General features: G+C 37.8%; 2 protein-coding genes across 3 annotated transcripts in view; one reads left to right on the top strand and one right to left on the bottom strand.

The window, feature by feature from the left end:
• The window catches only part of mcph1 (microcephalin 1), a 49,476-nt gene that overhangs the window by 16,757 nt on the left and 9,886 nt on the right, over positions 1 to 22,833 (top strand). The window lies entirely within an intron of this gene.
• Positions 937 to 22,635, bottom strand: angpt2a (angiopoietin 2a). The gene is made up of 9 exons (XM_022685211.2): positions 22,027 to 22,635; positions 15,737 to 15,892; positions 11,205 to 11,326; positions 9,585 to 9,817; positions 8,203 to 8,330; positions 7,689 to 7,790; positions 7,345 to 7,511; positions 5,759 to 5,889; positions 937 to 2,535 (listed from the first exon to the last, which is right to left on the bottom strand). Exons 1-9 carry the CDS (start codon positions 22,279 to 22,281, stop codon positions 2,375 to 2,377), a joined length of 1,455 nt encoding a protein of 484 aa, XP_022540932.2. The 5' UTR covers positions 22,282 to 22,635; the 3' UTR covers positions 937 to 2,374.

Here is a 22,833-nt window from a genome sequence, read left to right as displayed (position 1 = left end):
AACCTGCAGGCTTGTAATCTTGTTTTTGTTTGAGGCGATTATCCATTTAATTAGCCGCAGGGTTTAAGAGGTCTCTTAAATAGATGAACTACAACTGAAGAAGAGTTTTTTTTTTTTTTTTTATTATTATTTAAAAGAAAAAAAAAACCCTGACACAGTTTGGAAAGCGTGCAGCTCTTTGAGGCAGTGTGAGTAAAGGCTGAGTGGTTTCAAATGAGACTTGGCTGAAATGTTGACTTCCTGCTTGGAGGAAAGTAAAGGGCCAGTTAAGGGGTCCGGTAGGGTTCCTGTTTGTTTATGTGGGCACTCCAGTGGGCTTTGTGTCATAAAGACATGCATTGTGGCCCACTGCATTCCATTTGCACTAATGTTACTCTCTGCTATGCAACCAATGTCTCATCTGTCGTCTATATGAAATCAAATTAAATTAAATTAAATGCTAAATAAGGAAATAAATAAAAATCTGTATTCATTGAACTTCCTAGGATTTAGTACAGGAATTATATTCAACTTCAAAACTCAGCTGTCCACACCCATGCCTACATTTTTCACTCCCTTTACCTGGTATTCATATATTTAAGGCCTTAAAATAAAGAAAAATGAAGGAAAATGAAGGTAAAATGGAGTGTGCGCAGAGTGTAAGATATGACCCATGGTGAAAATGATTTTTTTTTATGGTTTCTTCATATAATATTATATTATTCTATATCTTATAATGTCATTTCTCTGGAATGTATTGAGATAAGAGGTTTTTAGCCGTGAAATAGGGGGGGTTCTAAAATCTCCAATTTTTAAAATAGGAACATTGTGCATGTGAAAGGTTATTTAAGATTAATTCCTGTATGGTGCATGTTAATAAATATGCATTGTTAAATAATAGACAGAAGCGTTCACATGAATATATATATACATATATTTCTTTTTAATGTCATTTTGACATTGAACAAAATTACACCTTTATACACACAATTTTGAGTATGTGTAATACAGACAAATAAATATTCCTAATGCATTACGTGAACCTTAAGTTATCAGTCAGAAGTTTTGCATTTTTGCATTTTTGACACTTAAAACATAAAAATAATTTATGAAAAGAAAAATAATAATGATTTGCCAGCTTTGCTGATACATAAAGTGTTTTTGAACTGAAATCCACAAAGAAAGATGCTGAAGATGGCACAAAGTAATATGCTGCAAAAAAAAAAATAAAATCACACATTTTACTGGTGCTCTTGCACAAAAATTCATCTAATTTTAACCTGTCTGCAATAGAGCTTTGGAACCCTAGCTGAAGATCTGCTGTTTTTGGTATTATCTTTACTAGTTATCTATAGGTATAGAGAGAGAGTTGTAAGAGATGATCAGTTTATCCACAGAAGACAAGATCAATTCTCAATAATCAGGTTAGATTAATTCTCCTCCTCACAAACTGAGCATCCCATTAAAATCATATCTAACACGCTGTAACAACAATGCAAACCTTTATCTGTGAATCGGTCTCAGACAGTAACATGCTGTTCTTTTACATTTAAAAAATATCTGTATCTCTTTAATAATATCTGTTTGCTGTTTGGAGCCAAATATCTATTAGTACACCACTTCTATTCAAAATCAATCAATCACTTCTTTTATATCATTTTTTTTTTTTTTCGTCGTTCTTGCAAGTACTGTTAATGAATCTTGTGCAGTAAGTAGTAGTTTTAATTCTACTCCAAGCGTCCTCGACATTGTTTTTAAAGTAACTCTTTTAATCAAAAAATTAAAGACATTAAAGATCATTAGACAGCTGTAAACAAAATATCATTTTAGTTTTAGTTTTTACATTACTGAAACACACACAAATATATATATATATATATATATATATATATATATATATATATATATATATATATATATATACATACACTAAAGTCCAGAACCCTTATGCTTCATTTTCCATTACTTTTGTACCTTTTTGTATCTACTATCAAAAATCATAGTAGGTAACTATGTGGTATTTACAGTATGTTCATAAATATATAGATACTCTCTGTATTGCTTTTATCCACCTGAAGTTTTTTTTTTTGCATGATGAATAATGGAAGCCCTATCAAGTGTTCAGTCCATAAGTGCACGTCCATTGTAAAGCAGCTAAGTGGCAACTTATGCCTGTGACACTTCCTTCCATGGCACAATCCCATGTGCTGTGTCATAACTTTCTTTTATTTAATCACCAATTTAATACTCTACATCTCAAGTGCTTTCTTCTCTAAACCAAAGAGAAGTAACTTTTTTCCTGTGGATAAATGTCAAGCATTTTCCTACAGAGCGCACGATTCCCTCAATGGATTTGTTGAAAGCTTCTTTGCTTTAGCGACTCTCCGTCGGTTGATCAGAAGTCCACTGGTCTTATCATTAGAGTGGTTGCTTTGAGTGAATATCCCGAACCTTTCCAGTAGTACCATTTAATGCCATTGAAGCGGTTGGTGTTCTGGCCTTGCTGATAGTAAATGCCGTTGAGGTTGGAAGGGCCGCAGGCGTCAAACCACCAGCCTGTGAAGAGCAAAAAATAAAATTCAAAAAGGCATTCAAACTAAACTATATATTTACTGAACTTTGTGTTTAAACATTTCTTTGATTTATTATCACATTGTTTTTTTTTTTACTCTAATTCATTTGATATTTGATTTTGAGAGTCTGCTGATAACGAGTCCCAATACGATACTTTGGCAATGTAGTTAAAACAAAAAACAAAAAAAAAACAAGAACACATCCAAGTTGTCCATGTTTTTTTTATATATATATTTTTTTTATTGTTTTTGAATCAGCTGTATCAAAAAAGCCAATTTTTATTACAAAATACAAAAACAAGTAATTAATTTCCATTTATAAATGCATTTTATCTTAAATAAACGAACAAAAAGATCATTAAAATTTGTTTTTAAATACTGATAGTTCCCTGTATGTTTGGGAGGGAGACAGTAACAATAGTGTAGTGTGGTTTATTAGGCCTGACAGACTAGATTTAGACTAGACTTTTTATTAGGGGTGGGCGATATAACCCTAAAATATTATCACGATATTTCATGGTATTTTAACGATATCGATACTCTTGGCGATAACAAATATTTCATGAATACACTTCTATTGAAACTTTAAAAACCTTACGACTGGAGGTCATTTGTTTCCATCCAAGTTCTCTAAAGTTACTAGAAGGAACAGAGTCTTTTTTTCTTTTTTTTTTGGACAGTTTCCAGCTCTCAAGTTCTCAACTCCAGTCCTGCCCAGATTAGTGTCAGCTGTTCCTGCCTCTGCACATCATATCCTGATCCCTGATCACCAGCTAATTACAGTATCAAGCCCTTTATGAGCTCGATCTGCTGAGTTTGGGCTGGGAACAGTTGTGCCTGTTCATGAAAGGGACTGCTTAGAACTGTTGAGAGTTGAGAACCACTGCCTTAGCAGTATGTTTGACTAAAAGAAGGATAAAAATTTATGTTAAAAAAAAAAAACATCCATTTTGTTTCTTTTTTCTTTTTTTTGGCGTAATAAAAAGTCTTTAACATGTTTTGTCCGAATAGCTGCAAAGATCCTGCCCACGCCACTCTGTTCACCACAGCATTGATTTATTTTTTTTTTTTTCATTTGCCCAATAAAACACAGTATTTAGATGGAGGACAGTATAATTGACAGCCCTATTCATGGCAATGATGATGCACAAAGCAGAAAAAACCTAACTGGCTCATCACTATGCCCCGCCCCTGCACACTTTTAATATCTTCACCCCGTAATGTGTCTGTAAAACAAACTGAGCATCCCATTAAAGTCATATCTAACACGCTGTAACAACAATGCAAACCTTTATCTGTGAATCGGTCTCAGACAGTAACATCCTGTTCTTTTACATTTAAAAAATATCTGTATCTCTTTAATAATATCTGTTTGCTGTTTGGAGCCAAATATCTATTAGTACACCACTTCTATTCAAAATCAATCAATAATTTATTTTCTATCAATTTGTATATTTTTCGTCGTTCTTTCAAGTACTGTTAATGAATCTTGTGCAGTATGTAATAGTTTTAATTCTACTCCAAGCGTCCTCGACATTGTTTCAAAGTAACTCTTTTAAAGAAAAAATGAATGACATTAAAGATCATTAGACCGCTGTAAACAAAATATCATTTTAGTTTTTGTTTTTACATTACTGAAACACATATATATATATATAAACTAGGGGTCGACGATATGGCCCTAAAATAATATCATGATATTTCATGGTATTTTCACGATAACGATACTCTTGACGATATAATAAAAAATACTGAATTTAAAAAAAAAATGATTTCAAGAATACACTACTGCACCAAAATGGATATTACATTTTCTTATTGCATATGATATGGCACACCCCTAACTGAGATATTAAAAAATACAAGACATTTATCAGATTTGTAACAGAAGTCAATGATCCAGAAAGTCATGGCACTAATAATGCGCTCTACATATCTCCGATTCCCATCCTTCGGAAAAATGACACGATCAGCCCTGATTTCTGATCACATGACCGAATCAGGGATATCCCTACTTTGTAATGTTGGACCACATTTATGCAGGACTGCTCCTCAGGGCTCAGTGATTTCCCTGAGGCCTGATGCTCTGCAGAAATCCTGACAGGAAGGCTGAGTTAGCAGCCGGCCGTGAGCACGGGGCAAACAGCAAACAGCGAAGTGAAAGAGAGGAGAACCTCCTCCACTCATGAGTTCACCAGCCTGGAGTTCCCAGACTATTAATGTCCACTTTCACAGGGGCTCAATTCCCAGATGAGCTGATCACTGATTAACTCCCAGCTAATTTTGCTTGAGAGTCGAGACCCAGCCACAAAAAATGCGAGGCGCCTTTCAACTTCTGTGCCGAGTTTTTGGGGGGGTGTGCCAAATGCCAAAGTTCAGAGGAGGAAACTTAAAGGAATGAGTGTGAACAGAGGACCAAAAGATCTAAAACAACAAAAAAAATGGAGCTAATTTTCAATATTTTGCATAAAACCCACATAAAATCTCTTTACCTGTTTCTAACTCTCTCTCTCTATAACTTGCTCTGTTTCTCTCTCTCTCTCGCTCTACCTCTCTCCCACTCACTCTATCTCTCTCTAATTGGTCTGTCTCTCTCTCACTTTCATTACCTCCCTCTCACTCGTTCTGTCTCTCTCACGTTTATCTGTCTCCATCTCACTTGCTCTCTCTGACTCACTCTGTCTTTCTCTCATTTTCTTCTATATTTCTCTTTCTTGCTATGTCTCAGTCATTCTGTCTTTCTCTCAAACACTCGCTCTGTCTCTCTAGTTGGTCTGTCTCTCTCACTTTTATTACCTCTCTCTCTCACATTCACTTTGTCTCTGTCTCTTTCTCTCTTTCTCTTATTCCCTCTGTCCCTTTTACATTTACTCTGTCTCCATCCTCTGTCTCTCTCTCACTCACTCTGTCTTTCTCTCATTCCCCCTCTCTCTCTATTTCTTGCTATGTCTCTCTCTCTCACTATCAGTCTTTTCTTTCTCACACTCATTCTGTCAAATAAAACTCTAGTTTTCAAGCCATTTTACATTTTTGACGTTTTCTTTAAAATTGTAGTTTTAAATCTCGTCTCGCCTCGTTCTTGTGAACCCAGTATCATGTCTCGTCTCATCTCGTGATATTAGTGTCTCGTCACACCCCTAGTGTCCAGCTGTATAAGGGACCGCTGTATTGGTGGACAGATGAATATGAAATCAGTGTGATCTTACCTCCTGTAGTGAGTTGCGAGCACTTGCAAACACATTTGTCGTTGTCTGCATCCTTTGTGCTAAAATCGCTTCCTGGCTGGGCAAGGCTACTGATTTTGCCTGCTGTTCCACTGTAGCCTTTAAGGTGTATCCTGTGTAATTGGAAATGCAGAAATACACAATGTCAGGAGGAAGTTCATAATCACGGTTAGGTTTTGGGTAGGGGATGGGGTGATGGTGGTGGAGGGGGAGGGGGGTGGTCTGAGAGGTGGAGGTGCAGTCAGTACACACATGTTAAGAGATCCATTCTGTCACAGAAGGCTTGCTAATACAAAAACATTCTTTTGGGGGTAAAAAAAAAAAAAGAATAGGTGCCGTCCTCTGCTGCTTTATCTGTGGAGGATCCTGTCAGATTTTGTTTTTAAAGCCTGTCAGCCCCTTTCTGGGGTTATTATTGCTGGTCCTTGGAAGGATGAAAGCAATTTCCTTTGTTGCAGTAAAGGAGTCAGGCGATGCATGAAATCAGCTTACACATTGAGAATGACCAAGATATTCACGCTCGCTCTCTCTTCAGTTCCATCTGCTGTTCTGAGCTTTAAAACTGAGAGAAAGTTCGTGACCGGTAGAAAAGAAGAGAGTGCACCAGAAGTAAAAAATATATATATATATATCTAGTGTTGTCATTAACTTATCATCTGCTCAAACAGCGAGCTCCTTGATAATGATAGTTGGCTTTTAGAGGGCAGAGCGATAGCAGCAGAGAGTAGACGGCTTGGGGCTATTGTTGTGCTGTTTCTGTATCTCATAGGGACAACTGTTCCCATATGCCCAAATATTTTCTTTGGAACAGTGACAAGTGTGTCCCACCTCTCTCTGAGTTTAATGGCAGAATAAGGTGGAATGAAATATAAAGCTTACGAGCAGCATGTTTTATTGAAGTGGCCTGTGTTAGGGTGTAAATATCAGGGTTTGTACAGTAAAAAAAAAATGGAATTTTGAAAATGATCAATTTCCAGGCCTGGATAAGTTTTGTAAAAACTTTAAAATTCAGAAAGTTTGAGAAAAGTCATGGAAATTCACTTCACAAATAAATAAATAAATAAAAATGAATAAAAAAAAAAGATTTCATTTATCCAACACATTACTTTGCATTAGCTTACTGGCTTTGTAGTCCTACTCTGATTGGTGTTTCAGCTTCAGCTCACAAAGTTATTAGACCAGATGATTGAATAAGGGAGTGTGAATGCCTGAGAAACAGTTTTACTATAGGTTTAGAGCTTTTTAAATGTCTCGCTGAGCTTTTTACCTGTCTCGTGGAGCATTTTACTGTCTTACGGAGCTCAACTACTGTCTCTTGGAGCTTTTTAACTGTCTCGCGGAGCTTTTTAACTGTCTCGCGGAGTTCATCTACTGTCCTGTGGAGTTCAGCTACTGTCCTGCAATGTCATTCAATGTTACAAACGCGATTCGAGCTCGAATCTTTTTTTTTTCCTGCACCCCTACACAGTAACAATACCTCAAACATGGCGGTGCTTTAGTGCGTAATAAACACACGTGACTGCCAACTTCTGAGTTGCTCTCAGGTTTGTTTAAGGCCAGTTCCTCACCTGTACTTCTGCTCTTCATTGCTGAGGGAGAACTGGTCATAGTGAGAGAAGGCTGCATTCCCTTCCCAGTCCATGAGCTCTATCCGCAGGGTGTACTGCTGGTTGTTGGTCAACTTGGAGACATATTCGTTCCCCAGCCAGTGTTCACCTGAAGCATCTCCAAATCCCTGTCAGGAGAGAATTTGTTGTCATATGGTTACTACATATTAATGAAGTGTTACGTGCTAAAATTGGCTTAAACAACACAGAACACAGAATATGACGCCTTCTTTATCACGATTATCCTGCAATTCTTTTTTTTTTTTTTTTTGCATTGAATGCTGCCTCCCTTATTCAGGACTCACCATTTTGTATTCTTTCCACGTCCGATGAAAGTCAACAAGGCCATTGAATCGCCTCTGCAGTAAAGTCCATCCACCTCCCTCTGTTTCCATGTCGCAATACGCCTGGAAAATGGAAACAGTATTAGGAGCATGTTGAATGTCGAATCTGGTGACGCGCTTTTTTTCTTACACATTTTAAACAGCTTTGTTTATTTAGTTCCTTAGAACAGTGCCATGTCTGTTAAAAGGCTGTTAAAATGCCAAACTTAAATTACTTTCCATGAATAGTATCTTGGGAGATGTCCCAGTCTGCTGAGGCATGTACAGAACTAACTATTAACGGAGGCTTTAGCTTATTTCTGTGTGTAGTTAAAGAAATTCCATGAAAGACAAAAAAAAAAAAAAAAAAAAAACGTTTTATCCTATATTTGTTAATGCGTCTCTCTACTGTGTCTCTGACATAACTGGGAATTATCCTGTCTATCTGTCTTTTCATTTGATGAAGAAATAAATATGGAGAAATAAGCTTTATTACCTTTATTTGCTCCTTGGTGTCGGGTATAGTTAGCGTGTAGACTCCACTCTCTTTGTTTCCCGACTTGAAGACCGCTGCACAGTCTTTGTACTGGGTGGGAGTGTCCTGCATCATTGCTGATTTACCAGCTAGAAACAGAAACAAAATTCCAGTTAAAATAACATTGAAGTTGCACCGTAAGTGTTTACATAAGTGTTTTTCGACTTGATTTTACTTGATTTCTTTGAATGTTGTGGTTGATGTCTAGTTTTTTCCAAATTTGTACGGCCATGAGAAACCTGGAAATATTATAGAATTTGAAAATAGCAGGCATGGATAAGTTCTGTAAAAAAGAATATACCCTGAATTTGTTTGAAAAGTCATTGAATTTGCTCTGCTTATGTTGGTTTTCCGTGTATATTTTCAACTGAGGAAAGCTGTTTCGTTTTTTTAAAATGTTTTAACATTTGGTTAAATCCATTGCGTCACTTCGCAGTCTTCAAACGCAGACTAAAAGAGTTTTTTTAAAGATTTCCTAAACTAATCTTAAAAAAAATATATGTAAAGAATTCCCCTATGGTTCTAAACATTATCAAAGCTATTGATCCTAATCTCTACAAACTAGCTATGAATATTTTGAAGTAAACAATGAAGCACTTTTGTAAGTCACTCTGGATAAGAGCATCTCCTAAATACCTTAAATATAAATGTGACTATAAATGCAGTAGCTATCTGGCTACACTGGTCCTACTCTGACTGGAGTTTTTACAGGACTATAACTGGATGTAAATTCACACAGTGAGGAGAAAAATGCTGATTTAATGCTGCTTGAGACAATTGAGACTGATATAAGACATGGAAGCAAAGATCCGAACTGCAGAATGTCTGAACTGATGTTTTTATAAAAAAAAAAATGTATAAATCCTGTTTTTTTTTTATCTTTTATATCTAAATTTTGTCATTTTGAGCTTACAGCCTCCAAACATTCTATTTCTCCATTTGTATGGCCATAAGAAACCTGGAAATAGCAATTTCCAGGCATGGATACGTTCTGGAAAAAGAAAAATAACCAGAAAAATAATTTAATAGTTATTTTAATTTGCTTTTAAATTTAAAAATTTTAAACTTTTAAATTTGGATTTAACGTTTGGTTAAATCCATTGCCTCACTTTGCACTCTTCATGAAAATGTGCTGTGAAAGCTTAGAAAAATCATGGAATTGTTTTAGTTAAAAAGTGTATGAACCCTGTTTTTTTATCTTTCATATCTAAATTATGTCACTTTGAGCTTACAGCCCCCAAACGTTTGAACAGATGGAACGGCATAATATTGTTCTGGGACTTTGTTTTTCCCCTCTATTCCCCTTTGTGATGGTTGGCTGTGATGCTGACGTGGTCACTCACGGGTGGGGACTGATATGGTGTGGATGAAGCTGTTGACGGTCTCCACCAGCTCCTGCTGCTGCCGCTGCATGGCCGAGTTGTCGGCGGAAGCTTGCAGCATTTGCTGCTCCAACTCCTTGATGATGTTGGTCTGCTTTTCCACTAGAAGCTTAAGTTGCTCCTTCTCCTCCTGGAGGCTCGATAACTCCGCCTGCCTCTGCAGCTCCATCTCCTCCACACGCTTCTCCAAGAAACTGAGAGAAACAAAAGCAGGAGCAGATAAGCAAACTCTCACTGGACTGGACTTTTTATATGGTAGTGGTCCCAGAAACCGAGGAGCTTTACCTCTTACAGATCATAAAAAATATAATTGTAATGTATCATAAATTAACATAAATTGTCATTTTACAATAGTAAAACGAACAGAAAAGATTAGGATTTGTGCCCAATGGCTCTTATTAGAAACCTTCTCTTTTTGTTTGGTTTGGTTTGGTTTCACACAGGCATAAACCTAAACGCACCAAAAATATGCACCAATAAACCACGCGAGCACATCGTCTTGATCATCTGATTGGTCAGAGCGGTCTGGCAAAGGAAGCGAGAAATTAATAAATATAGTAAAAAGATTCTGTGTTCCAGCACGTATATCTTTATATCTGTAACACAGAACGCTGAAAAGTGCTGCTGCACTTTTAAACACAGTGTTTTTAATGGGACTCGCAGCGCAGATGTACAGTACAGGCCAAAAGTTTGGACACACCTTCTCATTCAAAGCGTTTTCTTTATTTTTATGACTATTTACATTGTAGATTCTCACTGAAGCATCAAAACTATGAATGAACACATGTGGAGTTTTATGTACTTAACAAAAAATGAGCTGAACCTCCACAGTCACCGCACCTGAACCCAATCCAGATGGTTTGGGGTGAGCTGGAGCACAGAGTGAAGAAGACAAAGGAGCAACAAGTGCTAATAAACACCTCTGGGAACTCCTTCCTTCAAGACTGTTGGAAAACCTTCAAGATTTCAGGTGACCACCTCTTGAAGCTCATTGAGAGAATGATGCCAAGAGTGTGCAAAGCAGTAATCAGAGCAAAGAGGGGCTATTTTGAAGAAACTAGAATATATATATATATAATTTTTTTTGTTTTGTCACCTTTTTTTTTTTTATTAAGTACATAAAACTCCACATGTGTTCATTCATAGTTTTGGTGCTTCAGTGAGAATCTACAATGTAAAGAGTCATGAAAATAAAGAAAACATATTAAAAAAGAAGGTGTGTCCAAACTTTTGGCCTGTACTGTAGACGCAGTAAGCAGCTGCAAGCAGTGCACGCTGCACAGACCGCGCTCAGTGTGTATGGACAGCATGGAGCATCAGAGACGGTGTTTGTTCATAGCTGTGGTAACTATTGATATCTGGCTAATATATCAGATTAGCTCAAATAAAAGGATAGTATATTTAATAGCAGGGTCGGATTGAGATTTGGATCACGTTCTCACTAAAAGTGAACCGTTCCAGAGTACGTTTTAACCGAACCAAGGGTGGTGTTGTAGCAATTGATGCAGTGTAGTACTGTATGGGTAACATATACAGTATTCAGCCATAACAAAAACAGTACATTTTATAATATTAACTCACCCGTTTTTTTCATTCAGCTTGCTTATTTGATTGGTCTGCAGGAGAATCTCTTTTTCCAGTTTGTTGGTCGAGATGGAGTTCTCGAGGAGCTGGCGTTCAAGCCGCGTCGTTTGGTTTATAACCTAAAGATGGAAACAAAAAAGGACATTCAGCGTTTCCCACAGAAAGTATTCCAGATAAGCCCAAGCTTTAATTGTAAGAGCCTTGAAGAGACGTGCTATTAAGTCAACTGTTTGGCAGATCCTGCACTTCTGAAGGCTTACATAATGTAGGTCATGAGATCTTTAGGGATTCGTTTTTGTTTTGACTTCTGTTCACATTCGCTCAGCTCAATAGGACGCTGTCTGGAAGGTGTTTAATTTGCGGTGGATTTGGCATTGTTATGTAACGCCTCAGTCTCTGTTACAACAACAAAATAAGCCAATATTACATAATCAGTTCTGACAATTGCACTTTTTTCTCCAGTACTGAGCGCAGTGTGCCCTGGCTGATGATGCATGCCCGTGTAGGGGATAACATGATGGTTTAGGCTTTCAGAGATCGAAAGCAAGCCATGTGATGAGCGTTTATATAAGATGAGGGACGTGCGAGAGACGTTAATTGTGAGCTGAGGTTGTTCACACATCACTTGGTGTCAAAGCACAGAGCGTCCGATCGTCTGACGTGTGGATAAAACCTGTTTTCGCCACAGAAAAAAAAATAAAAGGGAGCAAAAAATCCAAATAAAGGAAATAAAAGAAAAGAAATAGGACAGAGGGGGTGTTGGGGGAGTACTGTGACTGAACGGGGTCGTCTGCACACAGCCCTCATTATTGAATATTTTTAGCCTGGCTTGTTCTTTATGGTTTAACTATTAAGGAAGACTTGTAAAGAAACAAAAAGTGTGTTTAAGTATTAAATTTGAAGTATACTTAACATGAAAAAGTACATACTGTTAACATTACAATAAATATATACTTAAATACATGCTAAATGTACTATTAATAATAATAATAATAATAATAATAATTTAAGCAAGTTAAGTATATTTCAATTACAAAAACGTCCTCAAATTGAAAACCTCTGGAATATAATCTAGACCAGGGGTCGGCAACCTTTGAGACATGGAGTGCCAATTTTAACATTTCTTGTCAATGAGTGTGCCACTATCAACAATAATGGTAAAAAAAACACACACAAACTACGGGAATATGTTCTACAAATTTGGATTTTTTTTTACATAGAAAATGTGCTTTACAAATAAAATTATTATTATTATTATTATTATTATTATTATTATTATTATTATTATTATTATTATTATTGTTGTTGTGTAATCAGAATAACAGTGAGTCCAGCTCTGGATTAACGTGGCTTTATAGATAAGCGTAATTTGCACTGAATTAATATATCTTGCCTACCAGTCAGTGTGATCCCTGTCCTTGCTTTTCTTGGCTGAGCTTTCTTATCTGGGGGTTGTAGTTTGTCCCTTTTAATTGTAAACATGACTCGAAATTGTCCGTCGTCAAACGGCTGTGGATAGGGCTCAGCACACTTTTCATGTGCGAAAATACCTGCTCACACAGGTATGTTGAGCCGAACACTGCCAAGAGGGCCAATGCAATGCTCTTGAGACAGCCGAACTTTTCTAGTGCAGATGTCCAGCGTGCGAGGATGCAGGCTCCGTGCTGTTGCACAGGGGTGGATTCTAACTGCTTTCGGAGCTCTGCAAACTTCGTCACCTACAGTGGTGAGCTCTTCAGCTCTATCAGCTGCATCTCCACGTCCTGTACATCCATCCAGTCGATCAGAGCTGCGACACGATCTTTGACATACACAAAACCATAGTCTTACATCCAGGAGGGCTGAAATACCCTAGCTTTGTTTTTTAAGCTGGAAGCTCTGTCATCTGTTGTAACGCTATTAGGTGGGCTAACTGATTTTGATTAGGCTAAATTTAAACATGGGTCTGTGGGAAAGTGGGCGGGAGCTGAGTGCAGAGCATTGAGGAGCGAATTCGATTGAAGGGTCGTGCTGTCAGTCTGATTTTTTTTTTTTTTTTTTTTGCTGATGCTGGTTCAGCGTGTCGCGTGCCAGTGATTATGCCTTGGCGTGCCAGCAGTGGCACGCGTGCCATAGGTTGCCGACCCCTGATCTAGACGAAGATGGATGATCACAAGCCATAAAACCACTAAGCTGAACTGCTTAAATTTTTGCACCAGGAGTCAGTAGCATAAAGTTGTCCAAAAGCAGCGTGTAAGACTGGTGGAGGAGAATATGAAGCCAAGATGCATTAAAAACAAAAAACTGTGATTAAAATACAGGGTTATTCCACCTAATATTGATTTCTGAACTCTTAAAACTTTATGAATATGGTCTGAAAGCTCTGCATCTTTTTTGTTATTTCAGCCATTTTTCATTTTCTGCAAATAAATGCTCTAAATAAAAAAAATATTTTTATTTGGAATTTGGCAGAAATGTTGTCTGTAGTTTGTAGAATATAATAACAATATTCCTTTAAATTGTATTTTTTTATATTCAATGTATATTCAATTGAAAATGTACTTTTTTTTTACCTAATTATTTTTTTTAAATACTTTTAATGCTCTTAAGTATATGGTGCATCTGTATGTGGACGAAAATGTAAACTTTGTCCAGTATCTTTCAATACTGTTGTACTAAAAATCCTGTAACATGATTTAAATAACATTAGACTCGTGTGCAGTGTTGTGTGGTAATTCTGTTGTCAGTTCATTTCTAATCCTGATAATGAAGACTGTTATTATTAGTGTGTGAGGTCATTTCCGTATGATTTATAATTCTACATGAACAATGGCTCAAGAATGTTTTTGACCCAGAATTGAGCACAAACAGCATTTGTTTTCAAATTGTCGGTCACAGCATGGGAACGAGTGGGTCGCTTTTTGTTTTTTCCAGTAGAGCAGAGCTTAGATTTTATATTAGAAAAGAGAATGAAACCAGTACAGGCTGCTGCTGCACTTCTAAACCCCTTTTATAAGCAATATGCATTTACCTGTTACATCTTAATATAGCACAAATACGGTCGTGCCTGAAGTCAAGAAGTCATAAAGTAACTTTATTTATAATCGATTGTTGATTAAATCACAGTTTACAGAGGAAAAAGTATTAAAAGTATTTGAACAAGTACGTAACTAGTAACTAGTATCAGTATTTTGTAGTTGAATGATCTGACGATTACTTTTTTTGATTAAGCTTTACTTGATTATCTTGTTTCAGTACTAATTATATATAAATGGTTGTATATATATATATATATATATATATGGTTATGTGTAGCTTCTTTTTTCATAAACTGCAACTTTGGTTGCAAAAAAATGGCTTTATGGTCTAAATCATTCAGTTTAAATGGACTGATACATCACCCTACTGATGACTTGCAGAAGTACCTTTTTTTTTTTTTTGCGCACTGCGTGGCACACTTAAAATCTTTTAATTTTTCCCAAAAATCTACCGTGCTCCCTATAATCCAGTGCATCTTATGTGTAAAATCTATCAGTTATATATATATATAAGGAGCAGTGAAGCCACTCCTCTGAAGTACAGCATTATTCAGGTGAGTTTTCAGTGAAGTTTCTCCAGCACTAAGGCTGGAGCAGGATTTGCTCCAGCATTAGCTCCTGAGCTTACTGTAAATAAACTGAAGCGTTTTTCTACACAGAAATCTGTGTAGATTAATATTAAACGCTATTTTTTTTTTGTTTTTTTTATAGAGAATTACAATTTTTAACTTAAGTGCTTCCTTTAGAAGGGAAACATGATTCTAACGATTGTCGCATAAAATGCGCCTTATAATCCGGTGCTCCTTATTTATAAATTCTACCAGTCAGATTTTAAAGATCAGTTAAGCCACTCCTCTTAAGTACAGTGTTATACAAGTGAAGTTTCTCCAGCACTAAGGCTGGAGCAGTATTAGCTCCAGGATTAGCTCCTTTGCCATTTAGATGCGAGTATATCGGACTGTAGTCTTCATGTTTATCGTGTTAAAATAAGCTATGTGGGAAAAATCGCCCTGGCTTACCAGAACACAGGGTTTCTCAGTGTAGTGCTATCGGGCGGCGTTTACTAGCGCTAAGCGCTGCTGAGAACCATGCTGTTAAAAATATTGGAAATCTATGCTTCCTGTAAATAAACGGAAGCACTTTACTCACCCAAATAAACAGTTTTCAGAAGAGAAATCTCTGTAGATTAATATTAAACGCTCGTTAGTTTTTTTTTATTTATAGAAAATGACAATTTTGTTAACTTAAGTGCTTCCCTCAGCTTTCCCATTAGAAGAGAAACATGATTCTTACTATTGTTGCTTGAAATGCGCCTAATAATCTGGTGCGCCTTATAGAGAAATGAGTGTCGACCTTGTCTTCTGTTCACAGTAGGATATCGTAAGCCAAGAAGTCAGAAGTGTACAGTGTTTAGAAGAGCTGATAGATGCTTATATTAAATGAACAAGCTACATCAGTGTAAGGACAGGAATAAATACACAGAGCTTGAACAGGTGTACACAGGATGCTCACCTGAGCTTCAACGCTGGTAAGCTTCCGTGCGTGTTCCGCCGTCTGCGTCAGGAAGCTGGTGCCGATCTCCAGCATGGTGGCCGTGTGGTTGTGCACGGCGTTATTCTGAATTTGGGCCATGTCTTGTCTCAGGCTGTCCTGGATGTAGTTCTCCAGCTGTGGAAGGGATCAGACACAGAGTGTGTGGTCAGTCAGATGCAGGAGGACAGCTGTGGACGTTCTGAAGTAAGGGATGTTGCTGAAGTTTGGCTGCTTCGTGAGCCTGACTTGATCCGTTTTGATTGTTCTACATAAGGTGAATAAAGCCCTGTTATTGTATTTAGTCACAGAACTGTAGTTTAGCAGATGGAGTTCGGTCCTCAGGGAGACTAATTAAGGGATCAAGAACATATATAGAAGCACGGTCACTGTAAAACATCTGGCAAGAACATACAAACGACAGTGATATCATCTGTGCTGATGACTGCAGCGTAGCTCTTATAACAGCTGTAATGGTTTCCTTAAAGAAATAAAGTGCACAGACTTTTTAAATACACTTTCTATAGTTTGACAGTTCCATTAAAACTGGTGGAAACGTGGGCTGGTTTGGTGAAAAGCACCATGGGTTATCCCTTTCAGACCGGAATTATCTCTAGGAATGAAAAGAAAATGTAAGAGTGCTGTTTTCTGTCTGTAATGCACAGAAAAAGGACTCTAATATTCTTCTATAAAATCTAATCTATACAGCAAGTGAATCTAAAAATAAAATAAAAAATATATTATTTTTTTATTGTTCGTTCCATTGCATTGGAAGCCTGTGTGTAATATTTTATATTTAGTATTGACCTTTTTTCTTTCATAAACCATCCCTAAACAGTACAAAAAGACGATTAAAAAGTGTTCTAAATCACATTAAATTAGTACAAATTAGATGTTACTTTCTCTCAATGTCTCTAGTACTACTTACTGTTTTGTTTGTGTGTGTTTTTGCAGTGGGCGGGGCCAAGCTTCGGTTTCGTCGTTTTATAAACTTGTTCATTGACTGGTTTCTAATCTATTTTAATAGATACAAACAGCTCTCAAATAGTGTTATGTGCAACAAAATGTTTAAAAATAAAGAAAATGCATGATGTCCATTGTGATCAAATCTTCAGGGGTTCCCATACTTTTGCAAGGTATTCCTTTCCTTTTTGTTTCCACTCTATAATTGTAAAAATGAATAATTCACTAATATTACTTAGTATAAATAAAAAATATATATATTTTTTTTATCTTTAACTTTACACCTTTTGCAGATCATTCCACCTGATACTTCACGGTTTGTATGCCAGTGTAGATATAGTGACATTGTGTATGCTATAGTTATTTTGATCTAATTTGATATTACATTTATGTCCTTTCACCCACCCCAGTTCTGCATTACATCATTGTAGAGCTGGAGAATTTTCCCACCTCTCCCTCCTTTTCCATGCTCAAGTCTGGATGTCAGAAGTTGTATTATCATGATTAACGCATGGTTACTTTTGAGCATTAATGAGTTTTTATACGTTGTAAATTTGGCTGGTTCAGAGTTCAGGGTAGGGTCGATTGATTGAGGATGGTGCCAGGTGTGTTCTGGTCCGAAGGGCTTTAATATACTGCAGGATAAATTAATTTTCAGGGCTCATTGAGAAGTTGTAATTGGATCGTGTCATAAAAAGGTCATAACCTCTTTCGAAACAGCCTGAAGGGCTGAATGTATCTCGACGTCCAATATGCATAATAATCTCAGCGCTATAGAAATATGTGCTTTTGGCAGACGCCTCTTTCCTTTTTGGCTGATGGAGATCTAATGTCCTCTGGTTTGTTGAGGCTTTTAATATAAACTTCATAAGCCTCTCATGATGTGCGCAGGTGGTCTTGTTATGGTAAGTGTCTCAGATAGTTAGCCTGTGGTTAACCATAAATATTTCAAGTATTGCCTGACAGTTTTTGGTGGAAATAGATTTCTGTCTAATGTATGTTATCATAACAGCCCATGATAAAAGCAGGAACCGGTGTTCCTTCAACATTCAACAAATCATGGGACACATTTAGAGTGTAGCCTGGCTGCCTTCACCTGTTTTCATTTAGATGATTATCTCCTAGTTGTATCACCTTTTAAAACCAGAGGAAATAATAATTATAGAGTGAATGGAGGTTCTGCATTAGCGATTCTGCTTCTGAAGCAGTTTTTGACACAGTGAAGTGTATTCACTGTAATTGGTGAAGATTAATAAATACTTCAGTATGTTAGATCTTTAGATAGGTAGTAACTACTATTCCTACATTCATTCCCATCCCACATAAGCACTTTTGAGTGCATAAATTATTTTAATACTTAAGTGTAAGAGGTGTTGGGGTATTTTTTCCCCCTTGCTTAAAGGTCATTACAGCTCTATATTGGTTTTCTGTTGCGTTTCTATAGGGCAGTGGTTCTCAAACTGGTGGTACGTGAAGCACGCCAAGGTGGTGAACCACCAAATACATGTTTTTTGGGGGGTTTTTTTCCCCCCTATGTATTAGAAACAATAGATTATACATGGAAATGTCCAAATCTATGGGTCTTAAAAATTAGGTTTAATTGGAGATATAGCAATGTTCTTTTAATGTCATGAACTTCAAAATTAAAGTCATTTTGCAGTGTTTCTATTGGAATTTGGAGTATGCGTTCTTCTTCTCCCATTTCCTCCCCAATTTACATGGTCAGTTACCCAACCCACTCATTAGGACTCCCCCTATCACTAGTGATTCTAGCTTCCTCCGATACATGTGAAGTCAGCCATCGCTTGATTTTGAACTGCTGCCGATGCAGCATTGCTGAGCAGCATCACAGCGCTAATGCTTGGAGGAAAGCGCAGTGGCTCGGTTCCAATACATTAGCTCATAGACGCCCTGTGCTGTGGACATCACTTTAGGAGTGATGTGGGGAGAGAGCGCCATCTACCCACCCGGAGGGAGCAGGCTCCCTCTGAGCGCCGACAGCTTGCTGGCCAAGCTGCATGAGCGGGGGTTCGAACCTGAGGAAACCATTGTTTTTGTATTAATTAAGTTTCTGTGGATGATTTTAAGTGGTATTTTGAGTTTTAGTTAGATTGTTTGTGGTACATGGTCCAGAATGTTTGAGAACCACTGCTTTAAGGTATAAATCATATGAGTCAAGCTCATCAAAACAGATCCGCTAAGCCGGCTGCTGTTTGCTCCGCAGCTGGAAGAACTGCGATGAGCGCTTGTCTAGTCCTCGTGCTCTCTTTCCTGCTCCGAGTTCCTGAAAGGCAGACGGGTCAGCACTCAAACAAACAGGATGGACACGATGAGTGACGAGTTGCATCCTCAGTGAAAACATATTTGCACCGCGGCGGCAAGGAGGAAAAGCATCAGAGAGGCCTTCGCTGTCTACCGTCCGCGTGGTGTTTGTCCACTTTATTCATATCGATGCCCTCGAAGTCCGGAAGCCCAGCGCTCTGCTGCTGCGGTTAACAAATGACGAGCCGGACAGATTCAGTAATCAGTGCTAATTTTGTTTGTCTTCCTCTCTTGCCTGTTTTGTGGAGAACAGAAAGGCACGTGGAGGGTGTTGTGGCGTGTCATCGGAACTGCGAGCAGGACGTTCCATTGATGGCTGATGATCTTATCAGTTGTTTACTCTAAATGCGCCCCAAGGGTTCCTCTAGGAAAGGCTGTTTACTCCGTCCATTCACACGAAAGCGTGACTACGAAGATATGTGGCCCTTCGTGCCCTTCGTGTAATGCGCCTTGGCTGCTAATGAATCAAATGTGCCAACTGTGGCATAACCCTACAGCCAGTCGAGGTCCAATGCTTTCCTCTGACCTTAACTCGCTGACCTCGAAAGTGCCGCGCAGAGGAAGAGCCTTTCCTGTGAGTTTACAGATAGTTATTCCGACAGGGACAGATACGCCGGTACGGTTACTGTCAGAGAGGAAGCTATGCGATAAAATCTGTTTGTCAGTTTTGACCTATTGCAACCATATAGACTGCCTGGCCAAAAAACAAAAAAAGTCTCCACCTGTATTTAAGTGAGTAAATGATGTGTTGGTTGGTTGATGCTGCAGTTGGTCTGCAGGTTTAGGTTCAGCAACAGTATGTGCTGAAAGAATGAGGTCAGCTGACTACCTGAATATAATTAATTCATATAGACTAATAGGTTATTCTTCTATCAATGGATATATATATATTTTTTTCATATTCCAAGATGAACAATGCCAGAATTCATGGGGCTGGAACTGTGAAAGAGTGAGTGCAAAGGGTTCAGGGAGCATGAGATCATCATTTATCATTTTTACACATGGATTGAGAGAGAGTTCACCACAGAGTCCAGATCTTAACCTCACTGAGAATCTTTGGGATGTGCTGGATGGAGAAGAGCTACTTTGTGCAGCGGTTGGTCAGACTCTACCATCATCAATGCTGCTGCAAGATCTCGGTGAAAAATTAATCCGGAAACATTGGATTGAAATAAATCTTGTAACTTTGCAGAAGCTTATTGAAACAATGCCACAGTGAATGCATGAAGCTGCAATCAAGGCTTAAAGGCAGTCCAACGAAATAATTTTATAAGAAGAAGTGTGTGACCAGTTTATTTCACCAGCATTAACTCCCAACAGTAGTAAGGTTTAACTAATTTAACCATACAATTGGAAGCACAGAAAGCATCTTTATGGTTTCAGAATCTGCCTTCCTGTAAAATTCTTTCAGTAAACTCATTTTTGGTCTATGATGCTGCGCTTGATTGATGCTGTATTTTCAGAGCATCCAATACGCAGAAACAACAGTCATCTTATAATCTTTTCGTACGTTTTATATATATTTATATATTTATATATTTTACAAGGCTGTTGTGGGCTAAAACAAGTCTGCTGTGCTTGCTTGAACACCCAGTATACCGTAATGTAGGAAGCTCTGTTTCTATAGAAATCAAAATGTAAATCAACAAAGGTATTTTTATGTTAAACAAGTATTTTTAACATGTGTTTTCTTTATATTAGTTTAATGTGAAGTTAAAAAAAAAAATTAACAATGGGTATATTAGTCATGCTCTGTCAAACACTTGATTTTAAAATGCCATACAAATAAAATAATTAGTTTCAACACAGCTATAGAGATGCTTTATTGCTTAATTAGAGTAGATCTAAGACATCTGTCTGCGCTGAATGTGGATTTATGTTGGATGTACCAACAATTTCAACAATTTATAGATTTGATTGATCCACATTAAATATATTAAATCTCAAGCACAAGCTATAAGTAACATGATGTTGGTGATAAAATGAAATATTTGCAACCATTCGAAGTATCACTTAATTACATTTGCATTACTTGTACTTTTAAAGTATGCCATGTTCAGAGTTTGCGGCATACAGGAATCAAGGCTATAAAAAAAACAGCAATCCAGCCAAATTTACACACACCTGTTCTGCTCACATATTAGACTTATTTAACCCATCCGAGGATGCAGAACTGTGTGTAGATTGAGGTTCTTGCTCTGATCGTCCCAATGCTGTTCCACAGATTGTACTTCTGATGTCATTTTTCTATAAAAATATATGCATATGCAATATATTTGCTTCCTTCCTGGTATTAAGAAGCCACAATGAAGTGTGATGGCATTAGTCCAGCATTAACAATTGATTTTTTTTTTTCTTTGGCTTCTTAAACTTAGTACTGGCATTAAAATGCAACAGTTGCGTTTTTTTTTTAAATACATACAATACAATATATATTGGTTTAAGACCATATGTGACTATTGATTGAAACAAAAGAAAGTTTTTCAAAGCTAACACACTTAAGACTGGTTACCTGTGTTAGTCAATCTGGGAACGCAGAACTCTTTAGAAGATGAAAAGGAAAAAAAAAAGTTTAACTTTTAATGTAAGTCGCTTTAGAAAGATCTAAGTCCAAGTCAGTTTGCTGCTTTTTTTTTTCGTATATTTATTTTAAACTTCTGATCCAATGAAAATGATGTAGTAAATAGAAAATTGGCAGAGTTTTGGATTTTACTGGATAACTACAATATACACAAGATCTTTTTCTAAGACGTGTTATAGCCATCTATTAATGCAGATTAATGCTTAAAAAAGCATTAAAAAAAGTTTAACCTTTACTGAAAGTCGTTTTAGAAATATTTAATTTTAAGTCAATTTGCCGCATCTCTCTCTATCTATTTATTATGAACCTTTGATTTGTAGGAACGGAAAAATTGGTAAAAAAATGAAGATACACAAGCTTTCTGCTTTCTATCTGTCTCTGTCTTCATTATTGAATGAAACGTTACCTTTTGCAACCATTGCGTGTTGTTCTCCATGATGCTCTCCAGCTGCTCCAGCCTCTGGACCGACTGATCATAATCAGCAGGGTCGTCTTTTTGCGCCAGGTTGCTGTAGCTGCTGGGCGGACAGTTCTCTTGCTCGGGAAGCAGGAAGGTGTAGCTGCAGCCCCCGTTCTGGATCTGGTACTGCTTCTTACCTGTTGAGAACCCGTCTGCCAGGATGAAGCCGATGCTGAGGACGAGTATTCCCGCGTTCTGCATTTTGCCTCTAAATGTTTTTAGCTTTATCTTTTTGGAGAAGTCCCTGGATTGCTGAAGTATGAAGAGAATTGCCTTCCAGTTGTCTTGTGTCAGAAGAAGTTCAGAGGCTCCTCGTGTGTTGCCAAGTCTTGAGAGTCTTCGAGAACTGCATCTGCATGAACCTCCCCAGGCAGGATTCTCTCCTCCTCAGTGTGAGTGAGCTTCATTTATAAGTCTGTCAAAAGCGGGAGGTGGAGACAAATGTCAGCGTGTGGTAACGGAGCGTCACTTGGCAGATCCCCACTCCCAGCTTGTGTTCTCCCCAGTCACCGGTCTCCCACACTCTGCTGTTGTCTGAGGCGATGTGCTCCTGTGGCTGGGTAGTAAGGGTGAAGCCCCTCCCACCACCCGACAGACACCCTTCACTGAGCAGAGCAGCCTAAGGAGCTTCTCAGCCGGTGCAGGAGCAGGAGGCGCTAATTAAACAATTCCCGCTGGATGCTCCTTCAGCTTCCAGATAAAAAAAACAGCCCAAACGGTTTCGGGGTCAGGCCGGTGGAAGAGGACAGGACA

Source organism: Astyanax mexicanus, chromosome 7 (assembly GCF_023375975.1).
Source record: "Astyanax mexicanus isolate ESR-SI-001 chromosome 7, AstMex3_surface, whole genome shotgun sequence".
Classification (NCBI taxonomy): domain Eukaryota; kingdom Metazoa; phylum Chordata; class Actinopteri; order Characiformes; family Acestrorhamphidae; genus Astyanax; species Astyanax mexicanus.
The sequence above is the reverse complement of the archived record's forward strand: the minus strand, read 5'-3'. Positions and strand labels throughout refer to the sequence as shown.